The sequence below is a fragment of the Ammodytes marinus genome (genome assembly GCF_949987685.1).
Source record: "Ammodytes marinus genome assembly, chromosome: 6".
Lineage (NCBI taxonomy): Eukaryota > Metazoa > Chordata > Actinopteri > Uranoscopiformes > Ammodytidae > Ammodytes > Ammodytes marinus.
The window spans coordinates 16,309,073-16,334,683 of NC_137235.1; the positions used below are offsets into that span (position 1 = coordinate 16,309,073).

Sequence of the window (25,611 nt, forward strand, 5' to 3'; positions counted from 1 at the left end):
TTTATTTAGCAGGTAATGGCGCAGAATCGCTTCCTTGTCAGTAGGCTATGTTATCAATCCTATCAAAAACTGGAGAAGTCCGAGAATCACCAGAAATAATTTCCCTTCTGAAGATCACTCAGCGATCCCTTCCGTTTTTTTTTGCTGCTACTGTACTTGCAAAATAGTGCGCCCTACCATCTCCAGTGCGCATGACTGTACTTCGTAATATGAAGTAGGCCTCCTGTTTTTCTCCCCAACACGGAGTCCTCTTGGCCCCCACCGCCTCGATGCAGCGCTCAAGTGAGCAAAACACGGAGGCTGCTGTCGACTATTCGGCAAGGTAAGAAACATTTTTTTAATGCGCGTCCAAAGGCAGCGGTGGCCTCTGATTGTGTGAATTTATATACGGGTGTTTTTGTCGCTTGCGGAAGCGGTCGGACTGCAGAAGAGGCTTCGGGACTGTTTCCGCACGCTCGGGGGAGAGCAAGGCCCAGTGACCCACATTCAGAGCAGCCAGTGTGTATGTGGGCGAGCGTGCGCGCGTATCCCTATCAGTGTTTGAGTATGTGCCCGCGAGAGGGGATTGTGAATGTGTGTGTGTAGCCTATGTGTACATACATCTGCCGCGAAAATGTTTCAACCATTGCTGTTTTTAGACATTTCTCCGCGACCGACGTTTACTTTGTTATCTGCTATCGAGAGGATATTCCTCCGCGCGGATGTTTTGGCTCAATGTGTGTTGAGAAACTAAACGGTAATGTATTTTTTTTGTAGAGATTATTTTGTATTCAATGTCAGTTGTTGCGTGACAGCTTGCTTGTGCTCGACACACAGCTTTGCCATGAGAGAAACCGAGACCCAAATTCCTCATTTACTGCTCCAACGTCAAATGCTAACCCCCCTGTAACCGTGTCATCCAGTATATTCGAGGGCAGCGCTACGAAACTGGGTCATTTAATACCTGAGTTGAATGGGCAGTTTTTCGGTCGCGAGCTTAGTTAGCCTGCTAGCTATCTACATGGATTGCTCTCGTTACGGTTGTATAACGAGCACCTGTGGCACCAAAATGTCTATTAAACTGTTACCCTGCCTATCCTGTAGCTTATGGCTGTTTCGGCCGAATGAATTACGCGGTCCATAATGAACCATGTTGCTAATATACCAAGTGTTTATTCATTGGGACCCGCGTACAGTGAGCGAGGATCGCCCAATGAAGAAGCTCAGTTTAACGAGGCTTCACTTATTGGCCATCAGGAGGGAAATACACGACTGTAGGTCAGGCCTAGGCCAGTGCCTCCCCAAACCAGCTATGGTTGACAAAACGTCTAAATCTCACTATAACCTCCCAATTAAATGAGGGCAAATTAAAGGAAACATTTTATCCATGTTTTTTTTAAATGTACCTACTTTTATGTTTCGTATCTAACAGCATAGCTAATCCTCTTATGAACTTGATTGATAGTTCACCTAGATATCACTAAAAAGAATTAGTCGATTTTTCAATAAAATGTTTTAAGCAAAAATGCCAAAGATCCCCAGTTTAAGCTCTAAATTATTTTTTATCTTGTGAGATGGTCATATATGAATATTGATTAAACTTAGTAGTATTAATAAGTAATAGATGATGAAAATAGTTTTAAATGATTATCGGTCTACTGACAGAAAATGAATCACCAACTATTTTGATTATTGATTGATTGCTTACTTGCTGAAGTTTCAGCCTCTCAGTTGTGATGATACTCTGCTTTTCTGTGTTTTTCAATCACAGTAAACTGTTGAACTGTTAATATTTTGACCCCATTTTGCCATGTGGGAAATTTTGAAGGCCATTTTCTTCTATTGTTTGTGTGAAAATTAACTGATCAAACTACTGATCCGTGGATCGAAAACCTAATTAGCAGATTAACTGATAAAGAAAATAAGTTGCATCTCTAATCTTATTGTAGTTGGCAAATATTTTAGTTTTGGACGATGGTTGAGTTGAAGGTGGAACCTTGGGCTCTGAGGAAGAGATGGGCAATTATATCTGACAATTATTGGGTGCTGCCTGGATTTCCTCTTTGTAACTCGCGACAACCCACATATTAGCATTCGTGTTGGCCGCCTCTGATTTTGCATGCATGGTAAACAGAGTGAACACAGGCCCCATGGTATGTTTGTGAATGAGTCTGGGTTATTTGTGTTGCAGGTGAGGTGTGGCTCACGCATGAAGATCCGTCAGTGCCTGAAATAATAGAAAGGATCTCAAAAGGCCAGTTTGGTCTGCCACGAGACATTCCAAAAAAGTAAGTTTAAACAATATTTAATTTTTAATTTAAATTGATCTCTATAATCTGTTTTTGCATAACTGGGTCGCTGTGCCCCAAAACAGTTTCTGAAAGTACTAATAATGTAAGCATACTAATTCATTATTCCAAGTTTGCCTCACTGCACTGATGTGCATTTTTCATACTGTATACATATTATAAAAGTGGTTGTCAAATAACAAGTCACCTATCAGTGGTGAACTAACAGGACATTTTATCGGTTATTAATGTGAAACTTGTCAATGTACTTATTTTTTTAACCACATGGTCACTAACATTATTCTTGGAAGCAGCTGTACCTTTTTTTGGAAGGATCCCATTAGAATATATGCTAAATGTTATACTTTAAAATTGGTTAAAAAAACAGTAAAGCTGTCTTTGGGTTCTAAATCAGTGAAGGCGATCTACTACACTGGCTGGTGGTATTCCGTAATGCTGGATCTCAAGTTGAAATACAAAGTCTACAAATTGTATATCTATGCATGGGTAACAGCAGTATAAATGCATGGTTGAGAGATTTCTCAGCATACATGTAAAAAAACAATAGATAAATATTTGAGTTTTTAAAGCACTTTTTAGCTGATAAGAAAAATATTTCATTTGGTAGGTGTCGCTGCAATTGGACTCGAGAAGGACTGGAATTGTTTTCACTATCATTGTGCCAGAAAAGATGGAGGAATTTTATAAAAACTGTCATTAAATGAAGCCAATGAACCCACATGACCCATAGTTTTTCTGCTCTTATTTCTTCCGCAGGTTTGGTTGAGCACAATGTCTTTCCCTTGGTCTGGTGCCCTCTCGTGACCCCAATGACCTCAACTCCAGTTTGGACCATAGAGTCAATTTTGATCCCAAACCCTTCCTTAATAAAAGACGTTGACTGACCGTGTGCATAAAAGCTGCATTGGGGTACGAAGGGACAACACACACACATGCCTGTACACAGACAGGGTTTTTCCTGGCTCATTATGGGCCTTTGGGGGGTGAGAACACGGAACAACTTGGGGTCGGGACTGCAACAGTAAAGCCGAAAAGTTTGTGAATTTTAAGAGCGGTGTGGTTGAGAAAGGAGAGTTTCAATGATCGTTTTATTACGATTATTTAGTTTTCATGATCAAGGGAAGTAGTATATATATTGTATATATAAATTGAAATGCATTGCATCCTCCAGACCTACAAGAAGGATGACTTGTATTGGGCTGAACTAGAAACACATTTGGGGAGGTTTTAAATACACTCAACAAAAATATAAACGCAACACTTTTGTTTTTGCTCCCATTTTTCATGAGATGGACTTAAAGATCTAAAATTCATTCCAGATACACAATTGTACCATTTCTCTCAAACATTGTTCACAAATCTGTCTAAATGTGTGATAGTGAGCACTTCTGCTTTGCTGAGATAATCCATCCCACCTCACAGGTGTGCCACATCAAGATGCTGATCTGACATCATGATTAGTGCACAGGTGTACCTTAGACTGTCCATAATAAAAGGCCACACTGAAATGTGCAGTTTTGTCTCACAGCAAAATGCCACAGATGCCACAAGCATTGAGGGAGCGTGCAATTGGCATGCTGACAGCAGGAATGTCAACCAGATCTGTTGCTCGTGCATTGAATGTTCATTTGTCCACCATAAGCCGTCTCCAGCAACTTCGCACAGCCATTGAAGAGGAGTGGACCAACATTCCACAGGCCACAATTGACAATCTGATAAACTCTATGCGAAGAAGATGTGTTGCACTGCATGAGGCAAATGGTGGTCACACCAGATACTGACTGGTTCTGAGTCCCCAGACCCCCAATAAAGCAAAAAAATGCACATTTCAGAGTGGCCTTTTATTGTGGACAGTCTAAGGCACACCTGTGCACTAATCATGATGTCAGATCAGCATCTTGATGTGGCACACCTGTGAGGTGGGATGGATTATCTCAGCAAAGCAGAAGTGCTCACTATCACACATTTAGACAGATTTGTGAACAATGTTTGAGAGAAATGGTACAATTGTGTATCTGGAATGAATTTTAGATCTTTAAGTCCATCTCATGAAAAATGGGAGCAAAAACAAAAGTGTTGTGTTTATATTTTTGTTGAGTGTAGCTAAATATATTCTCAATTTTTGTCATTTTGACTCTGGTGATTTTCCTTTGGGGGAGGCATAAAACCACTTTGGGGGGCGCCAAATATTTATCTATGCAGGAAAAACCCTGACAGAGCTGTGCTGTGACACGCTCGAAATAGGTCACAAGTTAGTTTTTATGGTACTTTTAACTGAGCAGCTAAAATGCGAGAATGTATTCCTAATCCCAATTGATTCATGATTCAATGAAGGCGTTTTTTATTTTTTAAAACACCCACTCTTGTTTTTAGTCCACTGAATCACAATATGTGCATATCATCAACTCGCACTCTCTTAATAACATTTGTTTTTTCTGTATCTGCAGGTGGTCTTCCAAATGCCTACCTCACGCCTAAAGAGCAAATCACTGCAGCCACAGCCCTGATCAGCAGCCACCATGACATCAAGCATAGGGTATGCTGCAACACACACACCACATTACATACACAGACACACAACATTTCAGATTATCAAACATTCTTCGACAAAGTACAAAATATGTTTAGACATTTAGGTTTACAAAAACATTGAGTCCATAATGGTGTGTAATACTGAAATCCTCCTTCATAAATATTTTTTTTTCCTTTTTTATTATTTCTAATTATTATAATTATAAAATTGTGTTACACAGTACACATCTTAAGAACAATGTGTTTTCTTGCAATTCTCCAGATAATTTCCAGTAGTAGGACAAATAAAAGTATTTGACCCATATTATTGAAACGTAGGCGTGAACACGTCTTCTTAAACAAATGCACTGTTAACCTTCTTGGCGCGCACAACACATTCCTTCCCTCACTCTCTCTCCCCCTCTGTCTGTCTCACTCTTTTATTTTTTTGTGTGTGACCCAAAAATAAACCTGCTGCTGGCATGTAGGAATCCTCCTATCAGCCAAGATCCGTCATTAGCTATTTTTACCAATACATATCGGCCTTCAAGCTGCCAGCAAACCATGCTTGCACAGAAAAAACTAAAACAATTTGATTTGGGAAACGTTCTAATATTTTTCTCTCCTCCTGTAGGGATGATTCTAGTATCTTTGATGGGTTGATGGAAGAAGATGAAAAGGATAAAGCAAAACGGTAAGTGAGATGTAAAGATGAGTGTTGCTCACCTGCCCAGGGGCTAATGAGCAGTGTTGGGAACGTTACTTTAAAAAAGTAATTAGTTATAGTTACTCACTACTTGTTCCAAAAAGTAACTGAGTTAGTAACTGAATTATTTTATAATAGAAGTAACTAGTTACCAGGGAAAGTAACTATTTGCGTTAGCCTACTGTAAAAAAATAAATAATTGCTGTATTGTCAACAAATTTGGATTTTTCTGAGCAGTTTTCACAAGTCAGTTGAAATGAGTAGAACAGACAGGTAGGCCTACTTGTAGGCTACATAACCTTCAATATTTATTGCACATCAACAGACAGCAAGAGGTTTATCCTGCACTAGGCCTAGCCTATTTTGTTCTCAACAAAAGTAGCAGAGGAAACTGCTGAATGTACCGTGCTGATCTGCTATAGCCTATCACTGGATTCACTTCAGGGGTGTCAGCTAAAACACCACTTAACGCCAAAAACGTCAGACTATGAAGCATGAGACGATGAGAGGAGGAGTAAGGATTTATCCTATGTTTATTTCCTTCTTTAACATGCACAGCAGCATACAGATCACAGGAAAATAACAGTAGCAATATTCGGCTCATGATGACACGCTAAACAGCTGTTGCAACCGGCGAATCGCGGCTGTTTAATAACGTGCATAAATTATAATTTATAGAGATCGGGAAACTCCATGCACTTACTCTCAAGGGCGATGCAAACAAACTCAGGGAGAGCACGTTTCAACCGTGGATTGATAGGTGGTTACTGCGGCAACGTGCACGGTCACACAACAGAGAGAGAAAGAAAAAGAAACTTCACTAAACAGGCGCTCCGGCTGACTGACGTGACGGCGCTAACTGACAGTTATAATGTCATCCACACTGAATAAAACACATCTTAAAGCAGTATAAGAAATAACAATCGCTTATCTTGTTGTTAACCCACCGTTCTCCTTACTAGCAGTTTGTGTAGTATGGAGCCAGGGGTGCTTTCGGATTACACAGTTTATTCAATCAATTCATAGTAACGCACCGCATTTAACATTCAGTAACAATAACGGCGTTGTAACGAAGGAAAAAGTAATTAGTTAGATTACGCCGTTACTGAAAAAAGAACGGCGTTACTTAACGCCGTTACTTTAAACGGCGTTATTCCCAACACTGCTAATGAGGACAATCAGCTAGAAGCTAAATCTGGTCCTAAGCATCCATTCTCATTGTTTGAGATAAAACATTTTACACACACACACACACACACACACACACACATATATATTTATATATATATGTATAGATTGATATTTGTATGTATGTTTATACATTTATCATTTTGAATTTGTTTTTGTATCTTGTTTTCCTGTTTTTCTTTTCTTTATGTATATTCTATGTGATGTAAAGCGTCTATGCGTGACCTCCAAAAAAGCACTATATACAGTCATATGAAAAAGTTTGGGAACCCCTCTCAGCCGGCATTATAATTGACTCTGCTTTCACATAAAAAATATAAAAGTGGTATGTCTTTAATTTACCAGGAACAGCTAAGTACTGGGATGTTTTCCAAACAAAGATTTTTTGAAAAGCAGTATTTGGTTGTATGAAATAAAATAAAATGTGAAAAACTGGCTGTGCAAAAATATAGGAACCCTTGTGGTTTTGTTGATTTTAATGCCTTTAACAGCATGTAAAACTGATGACTTTAAACACAAAGTTGGTTGGATTATGTTGTTAAGCCTTGAACCTCATACAAATGTCTGTTTAATCATGAGAAAATGTATTTTAGGTGCCTAAATGCAAGTTGCACTTCTCTTTGACTCTCTGCTGAAGTGAGACAGAATGGGATCATCAAAACAGCTCCCAAAAGATCTGAAAAACAAAGATTGTTCATTATCATGGTTTAGGGGAAGGCTACAAGAAGCTTTCCCAAAGGTTTCAATTGTCAATTTCGACTGTAAGGAATGTTGTCAGGAAATGGAAGGACACAGGCACAGTTGCAATTAAACCCAAGTCTGGAAGATCAAGAAAAAAGGAGCGGCATAGGTGGAGGATTGTGAGAATGGTTGCACACAACCCACAGATCACCTCCAAAGACCTGCAAGAACATCTGGCTGCAGATTGTGTATCTGTACATCATTCAACAATTCAGCGCAATTTGTACCAAAACATCTGCTTTTTATAAAGACCAAATAACTTAATTTTTGTCTCATCAGTCCAAAGCATTTTCTTCCAATATGAAGCTGGCTTGTCTAAATGAGCTTTTGCATACTCCATGCAACTGTATCTGTGGCGTGGGCGCAGAAAGGGCTTCCTTCTCATCACCCGGCCATACAGATGTTTTGGTGCAAATTGCACTGAATTGTAGAACCATGTACAGATACACAATCTGCAGCCAGATGTTCTTGCAGGTCTATGGAGGTGATCTTTGGGTTGTGTGCAACCATTCTCACAATCCGCCGCATATGCCGCTCTTGTACTTTTCTTGGTCTGCTAGACCTGGGTTTAACTGCAACTGTGCCTGTGTCCTTCCATTCCCTGACAACGTTCCCTACAGTCGAAATTGACAATTGAAACCTTTGGGAAAGCTTCTTGTAGCCTTCCCCTAAACCATGACAATGAATAATCTTTGTTTTTAAGATCTTTTGGGAGCTGTTTTGATGATCACATTCTGTCTCACTTCTGCAGAGAGTCAAAGAGAGGTGGAACTTGCATTTAGGCACCTAAAATACCTTTTATCATGATTAAACAGACCTTTATATGAGGTTCAAGGCTTAACAACATAATCCAACCAATTTTGTGTTTAAAGTCCTCAGTTTTACATGCTGTTACATGCATTAAAATCAGCAAGACCACAAGGGTTCCCATATTTTTGCACAGCCAGTTTTTCACATTTTATTCAATTTCATAAAACTAAATACTGCTTTTCAAAAAATCTTTGTTTGGAAAACATCCCAGTACTTAGCTGTTCCTGGTAAATTAAAGACATACCACTTTTATCTTTTTTGTGTGAAAGCAGAGTCAATTATAATGCCGGCTGAGAGGGGTTCCCAAACTTTTTCATATGACTGTAAAACCCATCAATTATTATTATTAATTATTATTATTGTTATATATATATTAAAATAAAATAATATATATATATATATATATAGTGCTAGACTGATGCTATGTGTAATATGTACATTATAATTAGACAATTCCTGGAAAAGAAGAAGAATGTTGATTACATTGACCATTTATTCATAACCATAACCGTGGTTCTTGATTGTAGTGTGTCCCGTAACAAGTCTGAGAAGAAACGGCGAGACCAGTTCAATGTTCTCATCAAGGAACTCGGCACAATGTTGCCGGGCAACACCAGGAAGATGGACAAGTCCACCATCCTGCAGAAAAGCATCGACTTCCTGTGTAAACACAAAGGTATGGGCCTCCTCTTTTTACTTCCTGTGTTTATTTGGAACACATGTGGCTTGGACACTGTTACTAGAATCATTTACCCAAGTATTTGAATAATTGAAACTGAATCAGGCCTTCTTGAAAGCAGGTGAAGTTTACTTGCAAACAGCATACAAGGGAATCAACAATGTATCTGGCTTGGTACATGGTTGAATACAAAGAAATGAACAGTGTACATGGGATTATATGCAAGAGAAGGTGTTGTGTGCGCAAACACACACTAGGTTTGGTGTGTCCAGCCCTTGTTTTGCTGGCGAAAGCAGAAATGTTTTTAATTAGGTAGATATTCCCAGAAATTCAGCTGGTGTTATTCTTCATATGTCTGATAACAGAATATGCGTCATACCTCTGTATGTGCCAGACTCTCCAGTAGGCAGTTTCTTCAAGGCTAAACAACAAGTTTGTCCTAAATGCAAAACACTTTGGGGTTCTTTAAGTTTACTGGGACAAAGTTCAACAGCCAGAAAGCATGTATTGAGCATTAAAATATTATACAATCATAAAGCAAACTAAATTCTGTTAACAGACACTTCTCGTTCCATATTGAGTTTTATCATTCACTCTTGTGTACTCTGCTGTGTGTGCTTGTTTACGCTCATTACTAGAGCCGGTTAAGAAGAACAGGAGCATCATGCCCTAATTATATTTTTTATGATACGTCTTCTGTACCTTTATTGTTACTCATTGATTCATTTGAACCTTTTCGACTGCATAGTATTGGCTTGATGTCAGGGTTTTTCCTGGCTCAGAATGGGCCTTTGGGGGGTCAGTACGCGATCGACTTTTTTTGGGGTCGCGACAGTAAAGGCAAACGGTTTGTGTATTTTAAGAGGGGTGTTGGGTTGGGAGAGGGGAGTTTCTGTCCAGCTCAAGAGCATTTCAGTCAGCCTGTCAATCACTGCGTTACCATGGAGCTCACTGACGCTTATGAAATCACAATAAACAACCTGTAGATATGAAGTCAAAATACTAATAATGACTAGGCCTAACTGTTTAATACTTTAATTGTTTCTAATTGATCTAAACCATGGAAGAAGGTAGGGCTGCTCAATTATGAAAAAATCATAATCATGATTATTTTGAGTAATCACATTGTGTTATCACGATTATTAAAGACAGTTAATCATTGATTTAAGAACATTATGCATTTATTTTACTTTTAACAAGGTTTTTTTCTAAAAACACCATGACTTTGGACTTTAAACAAAGGCCTAATTGAACTGAAAACAGGGAGAATAGAAATAGGCTAAATAAGTGAAACATATTTTTAATAATTTAATAAAAATATGTCAAAATAAAAATAACCAGTTGTAAATGGTGTTGATAGGGCACGTCTTTTGCTAGCATTAAATGTAAGGGCATGATTTATTTATGTCATGGAGCTGGCTGGATAGGCAGTTGCATTGTAGTGTTGACAGTTGTGGTGGCAGGAGTTAAGGAGCTTTAAACTTCCTGTGTTTTTATTCATTGATTGCTTGGTCATAGACCACTATGATTCGACTTAAAGTGAATAAACAAATTGGTCGGGATGTTTAAAGGTGCAGATCAGGTCGTATATCACTTTTCTTTCTCTCTCTCTCTGTCTCTCGGTCGCGTATGTCATGTTACTCGCATGTCCGCGCGTGACAAATCTTGCACATTATTTTAGTTTGTTGTGAGTCTGAAGTGCTTTCAGACAACACAATTAGTTTTACCTTTATTCTCGTCATCTAGAAGTTTTTCAAAACACCCGGCAATGCTCAACATCTCCCTCATAGCTACTCTCTGGACCAGCCGATAGCGAAACTATCAGGTGAGGGAGGGGCCGAGCGGAGCTCACGGCTGAAAGGGTTTGCTGCATTTATAAGCCTGCATGCCCCGGCGAGCGGAACAATGATAGTTTAATAACGATTATCCCCGACCTGATTTCTTTTTTTACAACTGAGATTGCAAGTAATATGACTGGAATGGCGCGGAAATGAAAACACATTTGGAGCCGTTTTAAGTAGATTTTTATTTATTTATCTATATATATAAAAAAAAAACACTTTGGCGCTGAGGATTTTCCTTTGGCGGGCGCTAAAATTCCTTTGGCGGGCGCCAACATTTTTTGAATGCAGGAAAAACCCTGGATGTATTATGATAATTATTTATGGCATACTTTTTTTTCTGTAATCTACCTCACACCTACACCCTCTGCTGTTAATCTTGTTTAATACTGGGATTATCTTGTGCTGAAATATTCAATTACCCATTCAATCACAATCATTTTTAATCCTAGCTAGTATAATTGCGTTTGCATGTTAACTAGGTATCAGCTGCCACTTCACCAGTGCACTATTATCTTGCCTTGTATTCACACTGAGCTGTGTGCTACCAAGACATTTTTGTACCATGTTGTCTTTTGTTCTCGCATTCTTTGTTGCTCTGTTGTACACTTTATGTCTTGTCTCCTCATTATGTTTTCTCCTGCTTGTCGACTATTCCTGAAAGACTTGATTTTCTTCCCTTAATTAATATTTGTCCTTTTGTTTCCTTCATCAGAGATCGCAGCCCAGTCGGAGTCGAGTGAGATCAGGCAGGACTGGAAGCCTTCGTTTCTTAGCAATGAGGAGTTCACCCAGCTCATGCTGGAGGTCAGAAATCTCACATTTTGGCCTGTAGTCCTGTCTGTTAGGTGACAACACAGGTGTTATATCCACTGTTATTTTACTCTGGTGGGAGGTTTTTCATGACCAGGATGAGGACTAATTATTAATTATTTTTTAACTAATGACAAACTAAGGACTGGAACCTTTTACCTTTACTGCCGTATAAACACATTTACGAGTGTTCTCTTTTGCTTGTCTTGCATTATCAGGCTCTGGATGGGTTCTTTATAGCAACAATGACTGATGGGAACATCCTCTATGTCTCCGAGAGTGTCACCTCACTACTAGAACACCTACCGGTGAGTAACGCTCAGTAACGCTTTTCAGGTATGTATTAGTCATCGGCTGTATTGTAGTATGAGCTTTAACAAGATTTCTGTGTGTGTGTGTTTTTCAGATAAAACATGTCAGGGTGACATTTGTTTGCTCAAAAAAAGGGTTTGGCCAACCTACAGATTTCTGTGTGTGTATGTATTTATCCCCAGACGGACTTGATGGACCAGAACCTGTTAAACTTCCTGCCAGTCGGTGAACACTCCGAAGTGTACAAGGCTTTGTCCACGCACCCCACTGACCCAGAGAGCCTCAGCTCCGATTACCTGAAGAGTCAGTAACACCATACTTGCTGCTTCTTTCAAAATTTTAATTTTACATATAAACTTCAGGATGCACAGTTGACAACTGTTTGTCTTTCATCTGAATGTGTAATAACTGTTGTGTTTATGTTCCAAACTGCATGTTGATCCCATTAATTCTAATCAAGCTTACAAAATATATTTCCTGATGAGGTTAGATTAAGATTTGATAGTGCAACATTTTCTTAGCTCTGTTCATCTGTTGTCTGTTGGGAAACAGTTGGATGGTGGATATAAAATAAAAGGATCTCTGAGCCATTTACTCAGACTTTTATAGCTACACAAAAAGCCAGAGATCATTCTTAATTCAGAAACACAGACTGTCATTGTCACTGTTTTGTCTCGATTTACTTTCACTATCATGTAATTTTTATTTATTTTTTCCTGGTTGCCACAACAATTGTATTTTTCACTGTGTTTATTTTAATTGTATTTTTTGTCTCCAGCTAAGAACCACATGGAGTTCTGCTGCCATATACTACGAGGGGCCATTGACCCCAAAGAACCCCCTGTCTACGAATATGTTAAGATCATTGGCAACTTCAAGTCACTCAACAATGGTATGTCCCATTCATCAACAAAATTGCACATGATACATTTTAGAATTGAGACTTAATATCTTAAATATTTATTTAACTGCTATATATTATTTGTACAACAAGCTTGACTATACACGCGTTGCATTGGTCAACAATACTCTTTAAACTTGAAGTTGAAAACTATTGCAACATTGAGGACAATACACACATTCTTCACTGGGTGCCATCAGTCAAACCCTTATCATTGAAGTTATCTTTCCATGGCTCTACTTAGTAAATAAGAGTTTCAACAGTAAACTGTTCTGTGTTTTGCAGTTCCCAATGTGACAAGAAACGGTCTAGCAGGGGTGTTACAGCGGTCACTGCAACCTGCGTTCGACGACCAGGTGTGCTTTGTAGCCACTGTTCGGCTGGCCAAACCTCAGTTCATCAAGGTATTGTTTTGACACACACACATACGTGCAGATTAAATCCAAGTGTCATTCATTAATTATTATCTTTTGAAATATATTATACCTTCTGTCTTCTATTGTTTCTATGTTTATATTTGTAGGAGATGTGTACAGTGGAGGAGCCCAATGAAGAATTCACCTCTAGGCACAGTCTCGAATGGAAATTCCTCTTCTTAGACCATAGGTAAACACAGAAACACACTCCATTTTGTAATTGTATGGTGCTCCTTGAGTTGCAAATATACTCTGTCAGAAGAGCTTTTTGGATGATCAAATGACGTAAAACCAGTTCTCTTTGAGCATAAACTGACCCTTAAATTGACAAAATAACAATCTGCTTACATGCATGCATGCTTCAGTTTCAAAGTTGTAAAGGTGACCCTGACTTTTGAGCTCCAGGTCTTAGTCAAGCCTACAATCCATTGTTCTTGTGTCTGTGTGATTGATAATGATGTAATTTCTCCTTTTCAGAGCTCCACCAATCATAGGTTATCTACCTTTCGAGGTTTTGGGAACATCAGGGTACGACTATTACCATGTGGACGACCTGGAGACTCTAGCCAAGTGTCACGAACACTGTGAGTGCTAACATGTCCACACAATTTTCAGTAAAAATGTTCGTAAAAGGACATCTCTCTCTCTCTCTCTCTCTCTCTCTCTCTCTCTCTCTCTCTCTCTCTCTCTCTGCTTGTTGTTTGTGACACATCTACTTCTTGTCTGTCTCTGTCTCTCTCCTTTTTAGTGATGCAGTACGGTAAAGGGAAGTCTTGCTACTATCGGTTCCTGACTAAAGGTCAACAGTGGATCTGGCTTCAAACGCACTACTACATCACCTATCACCAGTGGAACTCTCGGCCTGAGTTTATTGTCTGCACTCACACAGTAGTCAGGTACTGTAGCCGTGTCATCCCCCCTCCACCCTAACCCTTTTCTCTCTGTCGTTTGACTGACGGTACATTTATCAGAGGATTCTTTTGTTTTGATCATTATACTATTTTCCAGAGCATTGCTAAGAATTGATAACAGTAAAAGGCTTATCACATGTTTATTGGTGACCACAGCATTGCTAAACTGCATTGTATTCTCTAAAACCTCCTTTTTTGTTTACAATTTCAGCTATGCAGAGGTGAGGGCAGAACAGCGTAGAGAGCTGGGCATTGAGGAATCGAACCCAGAAGTTACTGTAGATAAGGTGAGAAATGACTTCAAGAAATAGTCTATACCCATCTGTTTTCATAAATACGTTGTCCAAATAATCAAAGGAATCACCACTTGTAATGTAAGTAGGAGGGGGGGGGGTATTTTTATAGATGTGTTGTTTAGCCAGAGTAACAATGTATTAAAATACAAGAAATATATACAGCCTCCTTAAGAGCCATTGAATTATTAAATATGTCAAAAGGCTATGAAAAGAAATCCCCAAAACCTGATTCTTAGGTAAACGGTCTCATCCAACATGAAGTCAAATGCCAAATTGTTTGTTTACACATTTGTTATCCATTAACTTCTGCCAGTGAGTTGCTACTGCATTTTTTCTATTTCTCACACCGTCTACACATCTCTGACAATGTGACTGTTATTGTTATCTGATGTTATCTCACTCCCTTTGGTCAATGATTACACACCGATGAGAAAAACAGATGGATCATAAATCAAAGTTTGAGTTGAATTCACAAACAGATAAAACATACAGTGGTTGTTACTTTTTTATTGACAAATGACCCTTTCAGGTTGTCAACATCAACACTATTAATTCGTGCGAGATAGGACAGTAGACTTAACCAATGAAGTGCTATATCTGGACATTGTTGTTGCAGCAAATCAGATGTCCTTGATTTTATCCAGAGTTACCTTTCACTCACTGACCTCAGCCCTGTCATTTTCACCTGTACCCAGTCTGACTTCTATTGTTAAAGGATCGGCTCTCAAAGGTGTATATGTGTCTTCTCCGTGTTGGTTTTTAGAGTCAGCACTCTGGCTCTGAGTCCCAGCTGAACACGTCCAGCCTCAAAGAGGCTCTGGAGCGATTTGACCGCAGCCGAACACCCTCCACCTCCTCAAGGAGTTCCCACAAGTCCTCATCGCATGTCTCTGACAACACTTGCACTTGTAAGGACACACACAGTTGCATGTACATTCATAATATTAATAAGTTGTCATGGACAAGTCAGTGGCACATCAATGTTTAACAGGGACGACAAAACCTTACAGTTTGATGGGACAATATTGTTGCTTAACAATTTTTTTATTTTTATTTAACCTTTATTTATACAGGTACTCTCATTAATAGTCAGTGTCTCATTCTCAAGAGAGACCTGATTGGGGCAATAAAACGACAGATAGACAGACAGACAGATGTACCAATAGTACATACATACAATATTTAAATTATTATTTCTCTGCAGCAACAGCCTCCAAGCTACACATGGACACGGCAACGCCGCCTAGGCAGTCAGTGGCCTCCACCATGGAGATGACATCACAACGTCGGTCATCCATCAGCAGCCAGGTGAGACTTGATTGGCCATAACACTAACATCTAGCTAAGTACCTGTTTTGCTGTTTTGGTAAATACTATTTTATTGTGTGACCAAGATTAATGTAAAAGATGAAGGGACTGTATTCTCTCACTGTTGTTTAGTAATGCATTGTGGTTGAGGATATGTAAAATAACAAACTTCTTCTTATTTCTTCTCTTTATTATCTGAATATTAGCAGTCTATGAGCTCTCAGACCACAAGCCAGAGTGTAACTCCAGGTGTGGTGGCTCAACAGCAGCAGCAACTACAACAACAACAACAACAACTACAACAACATCAACAACAACAACAGCAGCAGCAACAACAACAACAACAACAACAACAGCAGCAACAACAACAACAACAGCAGCAATCACAGCAGCTACAGACAAACGTACAGGTGAGAATGGAGGTACTACACTTCATGGCATGATAATGTCTTTGTGTAGTAGATGCACAAAAAACTTAATCAACAATAGATTTATCTTTTTTCAACAAAAAAATACTCAGAATTAAGTGGTTCCAGGTTCTCTGAGGTAAATTGCAATATTGATTGTTTTCTTAGTATTCTATGACTACAGTATACTTGGAGGTTTTGACTATTTTAATAAATAAATTGGTTGGACCAAAAAAGATTGTCACTTTTCCAAAAAAGTGAACATCTTTTGATAAAATGAAAAAATCAGTAAGAAATAAGTATTAGCTGCAGGCCTGATGTGAAGTGTATGATGCTCATTTGCCAGTGTTTTGTCAGGAAAATAAGAACGTCTCTCTCTCTCTCTCTCCACCCACAGCCGGTGATGGAGTTCTCAGCGCAGGTGAATGCCATGCAGCATCTAAAGGATCAGCTGGAACAGAGGACCAGACTGATTCAGGCCAACATCCAGCGGCAGCAGGACGAGCTGAGAAACATCCAAGATCAGCTGCAGAAAGTCCAGGGACAGGGCATACAGGTAACGTACCATTTACATTCACACTCATGATGGCTAGTCAAGGCAGCAGAAAATGAAGAAAATGTTTTCCTTCTCGTGCAAATAGTTGTTAAATTAAGGTAGAGGTTTCTCATTGTATATATGATTAATTTTATAGTATTTTAGTCTCAAATGTGACAAAGCTAATGCCTCGTTCTCATGTTGTTTGAAATGTCACTTAAATTTGAAACAACAAAGAGCTCAGCATTATAGTATTGAAGTTTCTCCTTCTGTGTTCAACCTGGCTATGCCTGACCTAGATCACAACTAAGATCATGCATTATGTAATATTTTTGTTCTCTTCAGAGGAAAAGAGCAGTTTCACTTCCTGCCTGTGTAAATAGAATTCACCCTCAACAAAACAATATTGTTATTACAATAAACACATATTTAGATTGGGAAAATAACTAATAAGTGTTAATGTACAACTGTGGCTTGACATTCACTGTTTCCATTTCAACAGATGTTGCTTCAGCCGCCCGGTGGAGCGATGAACATGCAGCTCCCCCAGGTGGGGTCGGTCCAACAAACTAGTACTTTGACCAATCAGGTCCAGCAAACAACAATTAATCCAGTCCATTCAGGAACTCAGCAGCTCACCATCCAACAGCAAGCCCTACCCCCTCAGCAGCAGGCCAACACCCTCACACAGGTTGGACACACACACACACACACACACACACACACACACACACACACACACACACACTCATAGAGATCAGTCTCTTAGGCTGCGTTCCAATACCCATACTTTCTGCTATTTAGTATGGTAGAAAAAAAGATTTAGGATTTCCCCATTCTTGTGATGAGACTTTTTATGCTTAAAAATACACATCCGTCCGAGATTTTAAGTGTTTAAATCAGCATGCTATTTGGGCGATTCTGACCCACAATCTAATGCTCACTGGAAATGACGTCACATCGACGGAGCCTATGATATGAATACAACCGGGGATGCGACTGATATATAGGCAAGAGCAAGGCGCAATGATATGATGGAATAAATAAGTAAAAGTATGTCCCAATTGTATGCATACTGCATGCTAACTAGATTATTTTATGGTCAGATTTAGTATGTAGAATAGAGAAAAGAAAGGGCAAATCTTATAGTAAGTGGCAGTACCTGTATCTTCTTGAAGGAAAAGGTCCGACAATAGTTATGTATTTAATATTTGAAATCCTACATTGAGATGTGTGAACGTCTGACACTATCGGTCACATTTATGTTGAGATTTTCACTCAGTATACACACACACACACACACACACACACACACACACACACACACACACACACACACACACACACACACACACACACACAGTACTGTACTGTGTAAAAAGGTAATGGTTGTATCTCAATCAGATGACCTGAAGAGCCAAAGGGCATGCTGTTAGTGTTTTAATCATGTGATAAACCTCACAGAATATCTATTAAACACACAAACCATCACACATACCATGCTTAGAGCTCTTGATGTTGATCTGTTAAAGTAATTTTTCTCATGTAATAATGACGCTTTTCACATCATGTTTGTATGTTTGTGTATTAACAAAACACATTTACAGTTTTTTACGATTGCTAAACCACAGTGGGCACAACTGGAGCGACATGTGCAAAACTCTAACAACAGTATGCAGAGCAGCGGTTCATTTGGAACAAACTGTAGCTCGTTTTTCATTGCTTAAACACAATTTTCAAAACTCTACACACCTATCTCATGGCTTAACCACAGCCTGCACAACACTGGATTTCCAGCACTTTTTTCAAATGCTAACACACTGCTGCCACAACTGTAAACCACACATTCAAAACAGAATGAATGCCTAGTGCATTTCAAACACTGCTGATTGCAATTTCAACTGAAACACTATAAGATGTCTTGCTTTAGGCGTGTTAGTGAACATATATACAGTATAAAGGGAAAGCTCAAAAATATATTTTTTGGGGAAATGGACCAATGAAGTCAGGTTGATAGAGGGAGAAGAGTGGCAGTGAGAGTGTGGATGTGTGGAGGAAGACCTAGAAGACATAGAGCTGTAATGTCTGATGAAATACAGTAAGGGCTACACTGAAAACCCTGTTGTGAATCATGGTCTCTCATTGAGAGAGGCAGGGTTGAGAGTGCAACCCAATCTGCAAAAAAGTTGCATCTGTAATACGAATTTTCCAGCAAACAAACAGCTTAGAGTTGCATCCTTACAGTAAATGACAACATTATAGGAATTGATGTATTACAATTATAGAATATTTACACAGATAAATACTACATTTGGAAATGTTTTCAATAAAATATACAAAATGTGTATCTATTGAAGCAAACTTCTGATTTTCATTTCTTTTTGTTTTCCTAAAAAAAACTGGTATGATATAAAATAAACAATTTCATGTGAAAGAATTTCACCCTTTCATCAAAGAAAAATGTAAGTAATTTGTGTGAAATAACTCAAATTATTCAAACTGTAAAGATTAAAAGTTTGTAATTTGTGTATTGGGGTTTGATGCTAGTGTTTGTACTCTGAGCATGTTCTGAGTGACAGTGTGTGTTATCTCAATAAGGCTGGTTCATAGTGTTTGCTGCACTGAACCTATTTTGCAGGTGAGGTGAACTGTTCAGCTCCAGTGACTGTAGGTAGTGCAGACTGTAGTTAGAGTTTTGCACATTGAGCTACAGTTGTGCCCACTGTGGTTTAGTGATCGAAAAAAACTGTAATACCACAGGCCATTTTTCAAGTCTTGCAGTGGCTTCAGTACGACCTCCCAGTCCATTTCCTTTCATGTGGACACCCTGCTACTGCAGAAAAAAACAATGTGTTGAATGTACTGCAGTTTTAACCCTGCAATTAATTTTTTAATCCTTTGTATATGTAGGTGTTTTGATCATGTTGTTTTAAAGGAATTCCTGACATGTTCCTCCCTTCTTCCCCATATTGCTTGTATCCAGCCCCAGCGTCAGCCCCAGCAGCCCCCCCAGGCTCAGCCCCAGGGCTCGGTCTCTGCTCCCCTGTACAACACTATGATGATCTCCCAGCCAGGCCAGCCCAATGTGCTGCAGATCAGCACCAGCATGCCGCAGAACAACACACAGCAAGGCACCGCCGTGGCCACCTTCACACAGGACCGCCAGATCCGGTAGGTTGACAAGGACCAAACTACTACTAATTACTACTAATAATAATACTTACTACACAGTACTTGCTGTGTTGGTTAACTAGATCACTGTCTGGAATCAAGCTGTTCTTAAGGATTTTTTAAATAATAGATTCATGGTTAATGAAATGTATTTTTCTTATTGTATTTCCCATCTTCTCCATTTACCCTCTCCAGGTTCCCGGCAGGGCAGCAGCTGTTGACCAAGCTGGTGACGGCTCCAATGGCATGTGGAGCAGTCATGGTGCCCACCTCCATGTTCATGGGACAGGTGGTCACTGCGTACAACCCTTTTGGTGGGCAACAGGTAAGAAGACAAAGCCGTATGACTCATAGAGCAACCAATGAAGCGTATCTCAGATCAGGAGTAACGGCCTCCACACACATCCTACCTCTACTGCGCGTCTGCGTCTGACTTTTTGTCACTGACCGCGTAATCAACCTAGAGCGGCCACACATACAACCTGTGCCGCGCTGCAGACGCCTGTCAGAGGCACGTCTGCACCGACGCTCCCCTTTACCTCAGGAGGCTCGCCTATTTTTTTCTGAGGGCTCTAAAAAACTCTATTTAGAAAGATAGGGCTTTTAGAAGCAGCGCGACGTTCCATGTGTGGCCGAGAAAAGTCAGAGAGGCAGCAGTAACGGAACGCGACGCGCTCCAGAGGTAGACGCAGGATGTGTGTGGAGGCCGTAAGGCATTATTCCAAAGTGAGCCCATCCAAGGGACCACGTTTGAGGCACACAACCAGCCAGCTGCTCAGCGCTTTGTCAAAGTGTTGAATAAAATTTAATAAAAAAACAAGGTATTGTTGGGGGGGGGGGGGAATTGGCTTGCTTACTCAACAGTCATTTAATGCTGATTTTTGGTGGCAAAAGTAAGATAATGAGAATTAAGTCCATATAAAAAGAGAGCAGCAATTTTTTTCGAAGTATAAGTCTGAAAGCAGCTCAGAAAGAGATGAAAATGAATTCAAAAAAATGTAAGTCTAGTTAATTACTTGACAAAATATGCAGATGCAATGTTGTTGCTACATTAGGGTATTCAATAGAATCGATCCCCTACTATGGCTTACCAGTCTAGAAATAACCACTGATACATACAGATGCTTCTAAAGATTTTCTAGAAAGCAGTAAATGGCTGACATTATTCAATGAAAACATTGGTTGCGTTCCGAATCGCATACTCTTTCTTTTTTCTATTCTACATACTACATCCAACGATAAAAAGAATCTAGTTAGGAAGCAGTAGGCATACTATTGGGACATACTTTTACTCTTTTATTTCATCATAACATTGCGCCTTAATCTTGCCTCTTGCTTTTATATCCGTCGCATCCCCGTTTGTTTTCATATGGAGGCTTCGTCGATGTGACGTCACTTCATGTGCGCACTGGATTGTGGGTCAGAATTGCCCAAATAGGATGCAGTTTTCAACACTAACAATCTTGGCCGGAGTAAGTAGGACATCCGGGTACTTCTAACCATCCTAAATCTGGCCACAAGAATCGAGACATTCTAAATCTTTTTTCTACATACTATATAGTAGAAAGTATGCGATTCGGAACGCAACCATTGTTTCTCATACGATTCACTGATATGACTATATCCCTTTAGTTATTCTCTGTTGACCCCTGTGTCCATTCAGCAGGGAGGGCAAACACAGACCCTTACTCTGCAACCGGCCCAACAGAACCAAGGTCAGCCCGACGGCCAAAACCAGACCACCGTAGTGGCTCAGAGCGGCCAGCAGGGGCAGCAGCAACAGCAGTTCCTACAGGTATCAGTAGAGGGCAGCAAATAGCATTTTTATGAATAGACATCTTGACAAAATATCAAGTTATTTCTGTTTGATTTTTTCTGCAGCAAGTAATTATGAACTAAACATATCTGCTGTTTACAGAATGAATTGTGTGAGTTACTGTTCATGCATCTAGCTGTGTGTGGTGTGAGAAATGGGCCTTTCTAGACTTTATAAAAATGAGTATAAGGAGTGGTAACTGCTTTATAAACTAATATTTTGTCACTGTTTTTTTTTTGTCAGGGCACCCGTCTCCTCCACAGTAATCAGTCTACCCAGCTGATTCTACAGGCAGCTTTCCCACTCCAGCAACAGGGCACCTTCACCCAGGCCACACACCAACAGCAACCACAGCAGCAACAACAGCAACGGCAGCAGCAGCAACAGCAACCATCTCACCACCAGAGGCACCAGCAGCAGCTGAAACCGCAGCCCCAGAAACAGCAGAAAGCGCCGTCGTCACACAGGACTGACAGTGTCAGCAGCCAACCACAGTAAAGCCTGGAGGAGAACGTGTGAGGTTAGAACCCATGGGGAACCGAAACTCTTAAGGGATCGCTGAATACATTGGTCAACAAACTTCCTCGTACCTGAATTCGTTGCCCTCCCACCCTACCTCCTCTGGAGAAAAAAAAAAGAATCATAGGAAAAGAGGAATGCCTGTGAGTCCACAAAGAACTCTCCAGGGATTGTCACCATGGCAACAGGATGGATTAGAATCCCCTTTTCTTTTGGTGTGGTCAGAGCGGACTGACCGTGTACAGATTTGCTGTATGATAAAAACAAAAAACACATGTAAATATCCAATATAGCCTGAAAAGGAAATGGAAATGTAGTATTTTATATGATTGCATGGAAAGAAATAACTGTGTAAGCTTTTATTAGTCGCTTTTGAAAAATGAATTTTTACTTTGTTCAAGTGTTTATTTTGGTCAGACGGAGCAGTGACGCGCTCTCTGAGAGCCCCCTTCCTCTCTATCCCTTCCATGAAAAAAAAAACTGTTCAGCATTAAGGCTTTAAAGTTCTGTGAGTTTGTTTGGAAAAAAATGGTTGGGCTTGGGTTTTTTTTGTTTTGTGAAAGTTGTGTTTTTAAACACTGTCTCAGAGACAAAAATGGCTCTTTTTAACTTTGTAACTACACAATATGTTTGACAGGAAACTAGATTACAGTTTAACTGAATTATTCACACACAGGGTGATCACTGTACGTTTAACGGGTCTAGTGATTCCAAGTGCCAATAACATATAATTTTCTTTTTTCTTTGGAGCAGATTATTCAAAGGCGTAGATATATTTTCCCACAAAATATTACCCCTGATAAAAGTTTATAAGTGTGTGTGTGTGTGTATATAGTAGGGATTATTTTTGAACAGTCAGAGAGCCCTATACGTAACAAACCTATATATCCTCAACCTTCTGAAACTTTAGCACTTGATGTGGTTGTGTACAGTAAATCACTGTCGAGAGACCTAGTTGTTTGTAATCTGTGGTGTGATTCTGTGTGTGTTTTTGGGAATACAATCTTTGTGTGCATGAGTGGGCATGAGAGGGTCTGTGCTCTGTGGTTTGAGTGTGTGCCTGTATGTATGTTTGTGTGTGTGCTTGTCGCCCCTTGTGTCTTACATTAATTGACATAGTAAGGGTTTGAAGTTGCTGGATGGTACTTGTATTCTCAGGAATGTGGAAAGTTTGTTGCTTCTGCCTCAGTCTGGAACCAGACCAGGAAGGATTAGACAGTGATGCTGCAAAGACCAGGAGCAGAGGTGTCGTAAAGGGTCTGGTGATTTCAAACAAGTTTGACCCAGATTTCCCCATATAAATTCCCTCTAGAGACTTTAATGGTGTCCCCTTATAAAAATAGTAGGCTTCAATCTAAAAATCTTCTTATTTGTTTTGTTGTAAAGGGGCTGGGCATGCTTGAGATATTAATTCATTTTCAGTTATTTACCCAGAATAGATTGACTTCATTTGACCAACATTTCTACTACTTGCCTCGTGGTCTTTTGTATCATCAGTGTTTCGTCCTTCTTCTTTTTTCTTCCTAGGCCTCAGAAACCCTCATGCAGTTCAGTTCACTCATCTCTCAGATAGCAGTTAAAACCAGGGCTATGACCATGACCATTTTCAATGCAAATGGAAATGGGCTCAGCCGCTCTACTACAGTTGTAAGCCATATCAAACAGAAAAGCCTTGAATAGGATGGAGCATAACGGTTGGCAAAGGAGCATTTCGAATGTGTTTGTTTAGTCTCAGAGTGTAGAAAAGACCGTGTGTGTTTGGGTGTGTGTGTGTGTGTGTGTGTGTGTGAGTGAATCTAGTGTCTCCTACTTCTTGTATCACTCGGGGGTCAACATTGGTTTCCCCTGGCGATAGCCAATCAGTTCTTGCGTTGCAGTATAAAGAAATAATTGTAATATTCAAGAAACTTCCTCTCCGCGTGGGGCTCAGTATTGTGCAAGCCTGTGTGTGGGACAGCTCAACTTGGATACATGTTTGTGTTGTGTGTGTGTGAAAGACAGAGTTTGGATGCATGTTTAACATCACCCTAACCCAATATATTTTCATATGGAAATAGATTTGTGAGTGAAAATGAACGGATGTTAGGCAATGCAGAGCATTGGTCACCTGTCCAGATTTAAAGAATATGGGTGCTGTTATTGTTTTACGGTGGACTTAACTTTATGACAGACTGCCTCGCACTTATCATAGCAGCAGCACATCAGACCAGCCCCCAAATGGTAACTGTCTGTGATAGGTTCTTCATTTAACTGGCAAATAAATGCAACAAATCCTCTCTTCTTTACTTTGTCCATAAATAAGGAAAAGAAGAAGGATTGAAAAATGTAGATCTTCTATAGACTAGCTTGTGTTAAAGGCATTGCTCTGAAGGGTAATGTTGAAATGTTTGTAGTTTGTGTCACTGATACCCAGCCCAAAGAATGTAAAGGTGGTTTAAAGAGACTAATGGATGTTATAACTGTTGGTTTATGGAGATCATTTGACAGGCTTTGTGATGAAGGAAAGCGAGGGGTGTGAAAGAAAACCATGTTTCTCACTGCAAGGATCCACATATAGCATCTGAAATACAATCTTATTAACAGGCTTTGTATTGTAAAAGAACCTCTGAATGTTTCACTATCACTACAAACTTTCTGTTTCAGTATTTTTTTCTTTTTTGCAACAATTTTCTGGTTGATAAAAAGTCCAAAAGCTGCTGAAAGTTAAGGTGTAGGATATTTGAAATAGGTCACCATACAGCGAAGCACCCTCCAACCCCGTCCACAAGAGATACACGGATCACTTTTCCACCACACAATTTGGTTTGAACGAGTCCTAGTTCTAGTATAATACTGTATACGTACACAAAGTTAAGAACACCAGTATTCGATGTAAGACGGTGCTATGCTTACTTGTACTGTATGTATGTTTGTATGTATGTATATCCCTTATTCTGCTCTTGAACTGTGCTCCTTTATCTACCCCAAAGTCAAATGTGATAATAATCAATATTTTGAAGCAAACGGTTGCTATTATTATAACCCTCCCTCTCCCCTCTTGGTCAATTTGAAAAATAAATACAGTTGCAAACATTATACTTGACACATGTCTGCTGTCACTTTCTTATGTTTTGGTCTGTTGGTATTTGCTACACAAGCAGCTCTAAGGATGAGAATCGTTGGTACTTCAGACAAAAATGTCACACTGTAGGGTGCATTGCAGTTAAGTTTTGGACAAACATGCATGGTCTTAAAAGGATGACTCTGATATTGGTGGTCAGCTTAAAAACTTTTGTCTAGAACCACTACCTTTTCTTCATTTGTGAAAAGGTCTGGCAGCTACTGGATGGATTGTTGTGAGTTTTGCTACAGACATTCATGGTCCCCAGATGTTTAATCCTAAAATTTGTATTTACAGAATTTACGTAAAATGCCTAGGTTAATAACAAGAAACACAGTCACC

At 39.6% G+C, this 25,611-nt stretch overlaps 1 protein-coding gene across 6 annotated transcripts; it reads left to right on the forward strand.

Annotated features, from left to right (window-relative positions):
• Positions 1-213: 213 nt before the first annotated feature.
• Positions 214-25,251, forward strand: clockb (clock circadian regulator b). 6 transcript variants are annotated; one of them, XM_080029466.1, is made up of 24 exons: positions 214-322; positions 2,171-2,267; positions 3,045-3,197; positions 4,736-4,824; positions 5,434-5,493; positions 8,772-8,920; positions 11,480-11,571; positions 11,796-11,885; positions 12,072-12,192; positions 12,668-12,781; positions 13,076-13,194; positions 13,314-13,396; positions 13,684-13,790; positions 13,955-14,102; positions 14,329-14,404; positions 15,177-15,321; positions 15,618-15,721; positions 15,928-16,131; positions 16,526-16,684; positions 17,166-17,354; positions 19,647-19,834; positions 20,030-20,159; positions 21,498-21,629; positions 21,894-25,251. In XM_080029466.1, exons 4-24 carry the CDS (start codon positions 4,808-4,810, stop codon positions 22,146-22,148), a joined length of 2,682 nt encoding a protein of 893 aa, XP_079885592.1. In that variant the 5' UTR covers positions 214-322; positions 2,171-2,267; positions 3,045-3,197; positions 4,736-4,807; the 3' UTR covers positions 22,149-25,251. The 6 variants fall into 6 exon arrangements, with proteins under 6 accessions (XP_079885592.1, XP_079885595.1, XP_079885594.1 ...); XM_080029469.1 differs by having other exon boundaries at positions 21,501-21,629; XM_080029468.1 differs by having other exon boundaries at positions 15,931-16,131.
• Positions 25,252-25,611: the final 360 nt, after the last annotated feature.

What these genes read in the sequence shown, in the direction of transcription:
- clockb (XM_080029466.1), top strand. An exon ending in AGCCAAGTGTCACGAACACT is followed by an intron (nt 13,791 to 13,954) that starts GTGAGTGCTAAC and finishes TCTCCTTTTTAG; the next exon opens with TGATGCAGTACGGTAAAGGG. An exon ending in AGGCCAACACCCTCACACAG is followed by an intron (nt 17,355 to 19,646) that starts GTTGGACACACA and finishes GCTTGTATCCAG; the next exon opens with CCCCAGCGTCAGCCCCAGCA.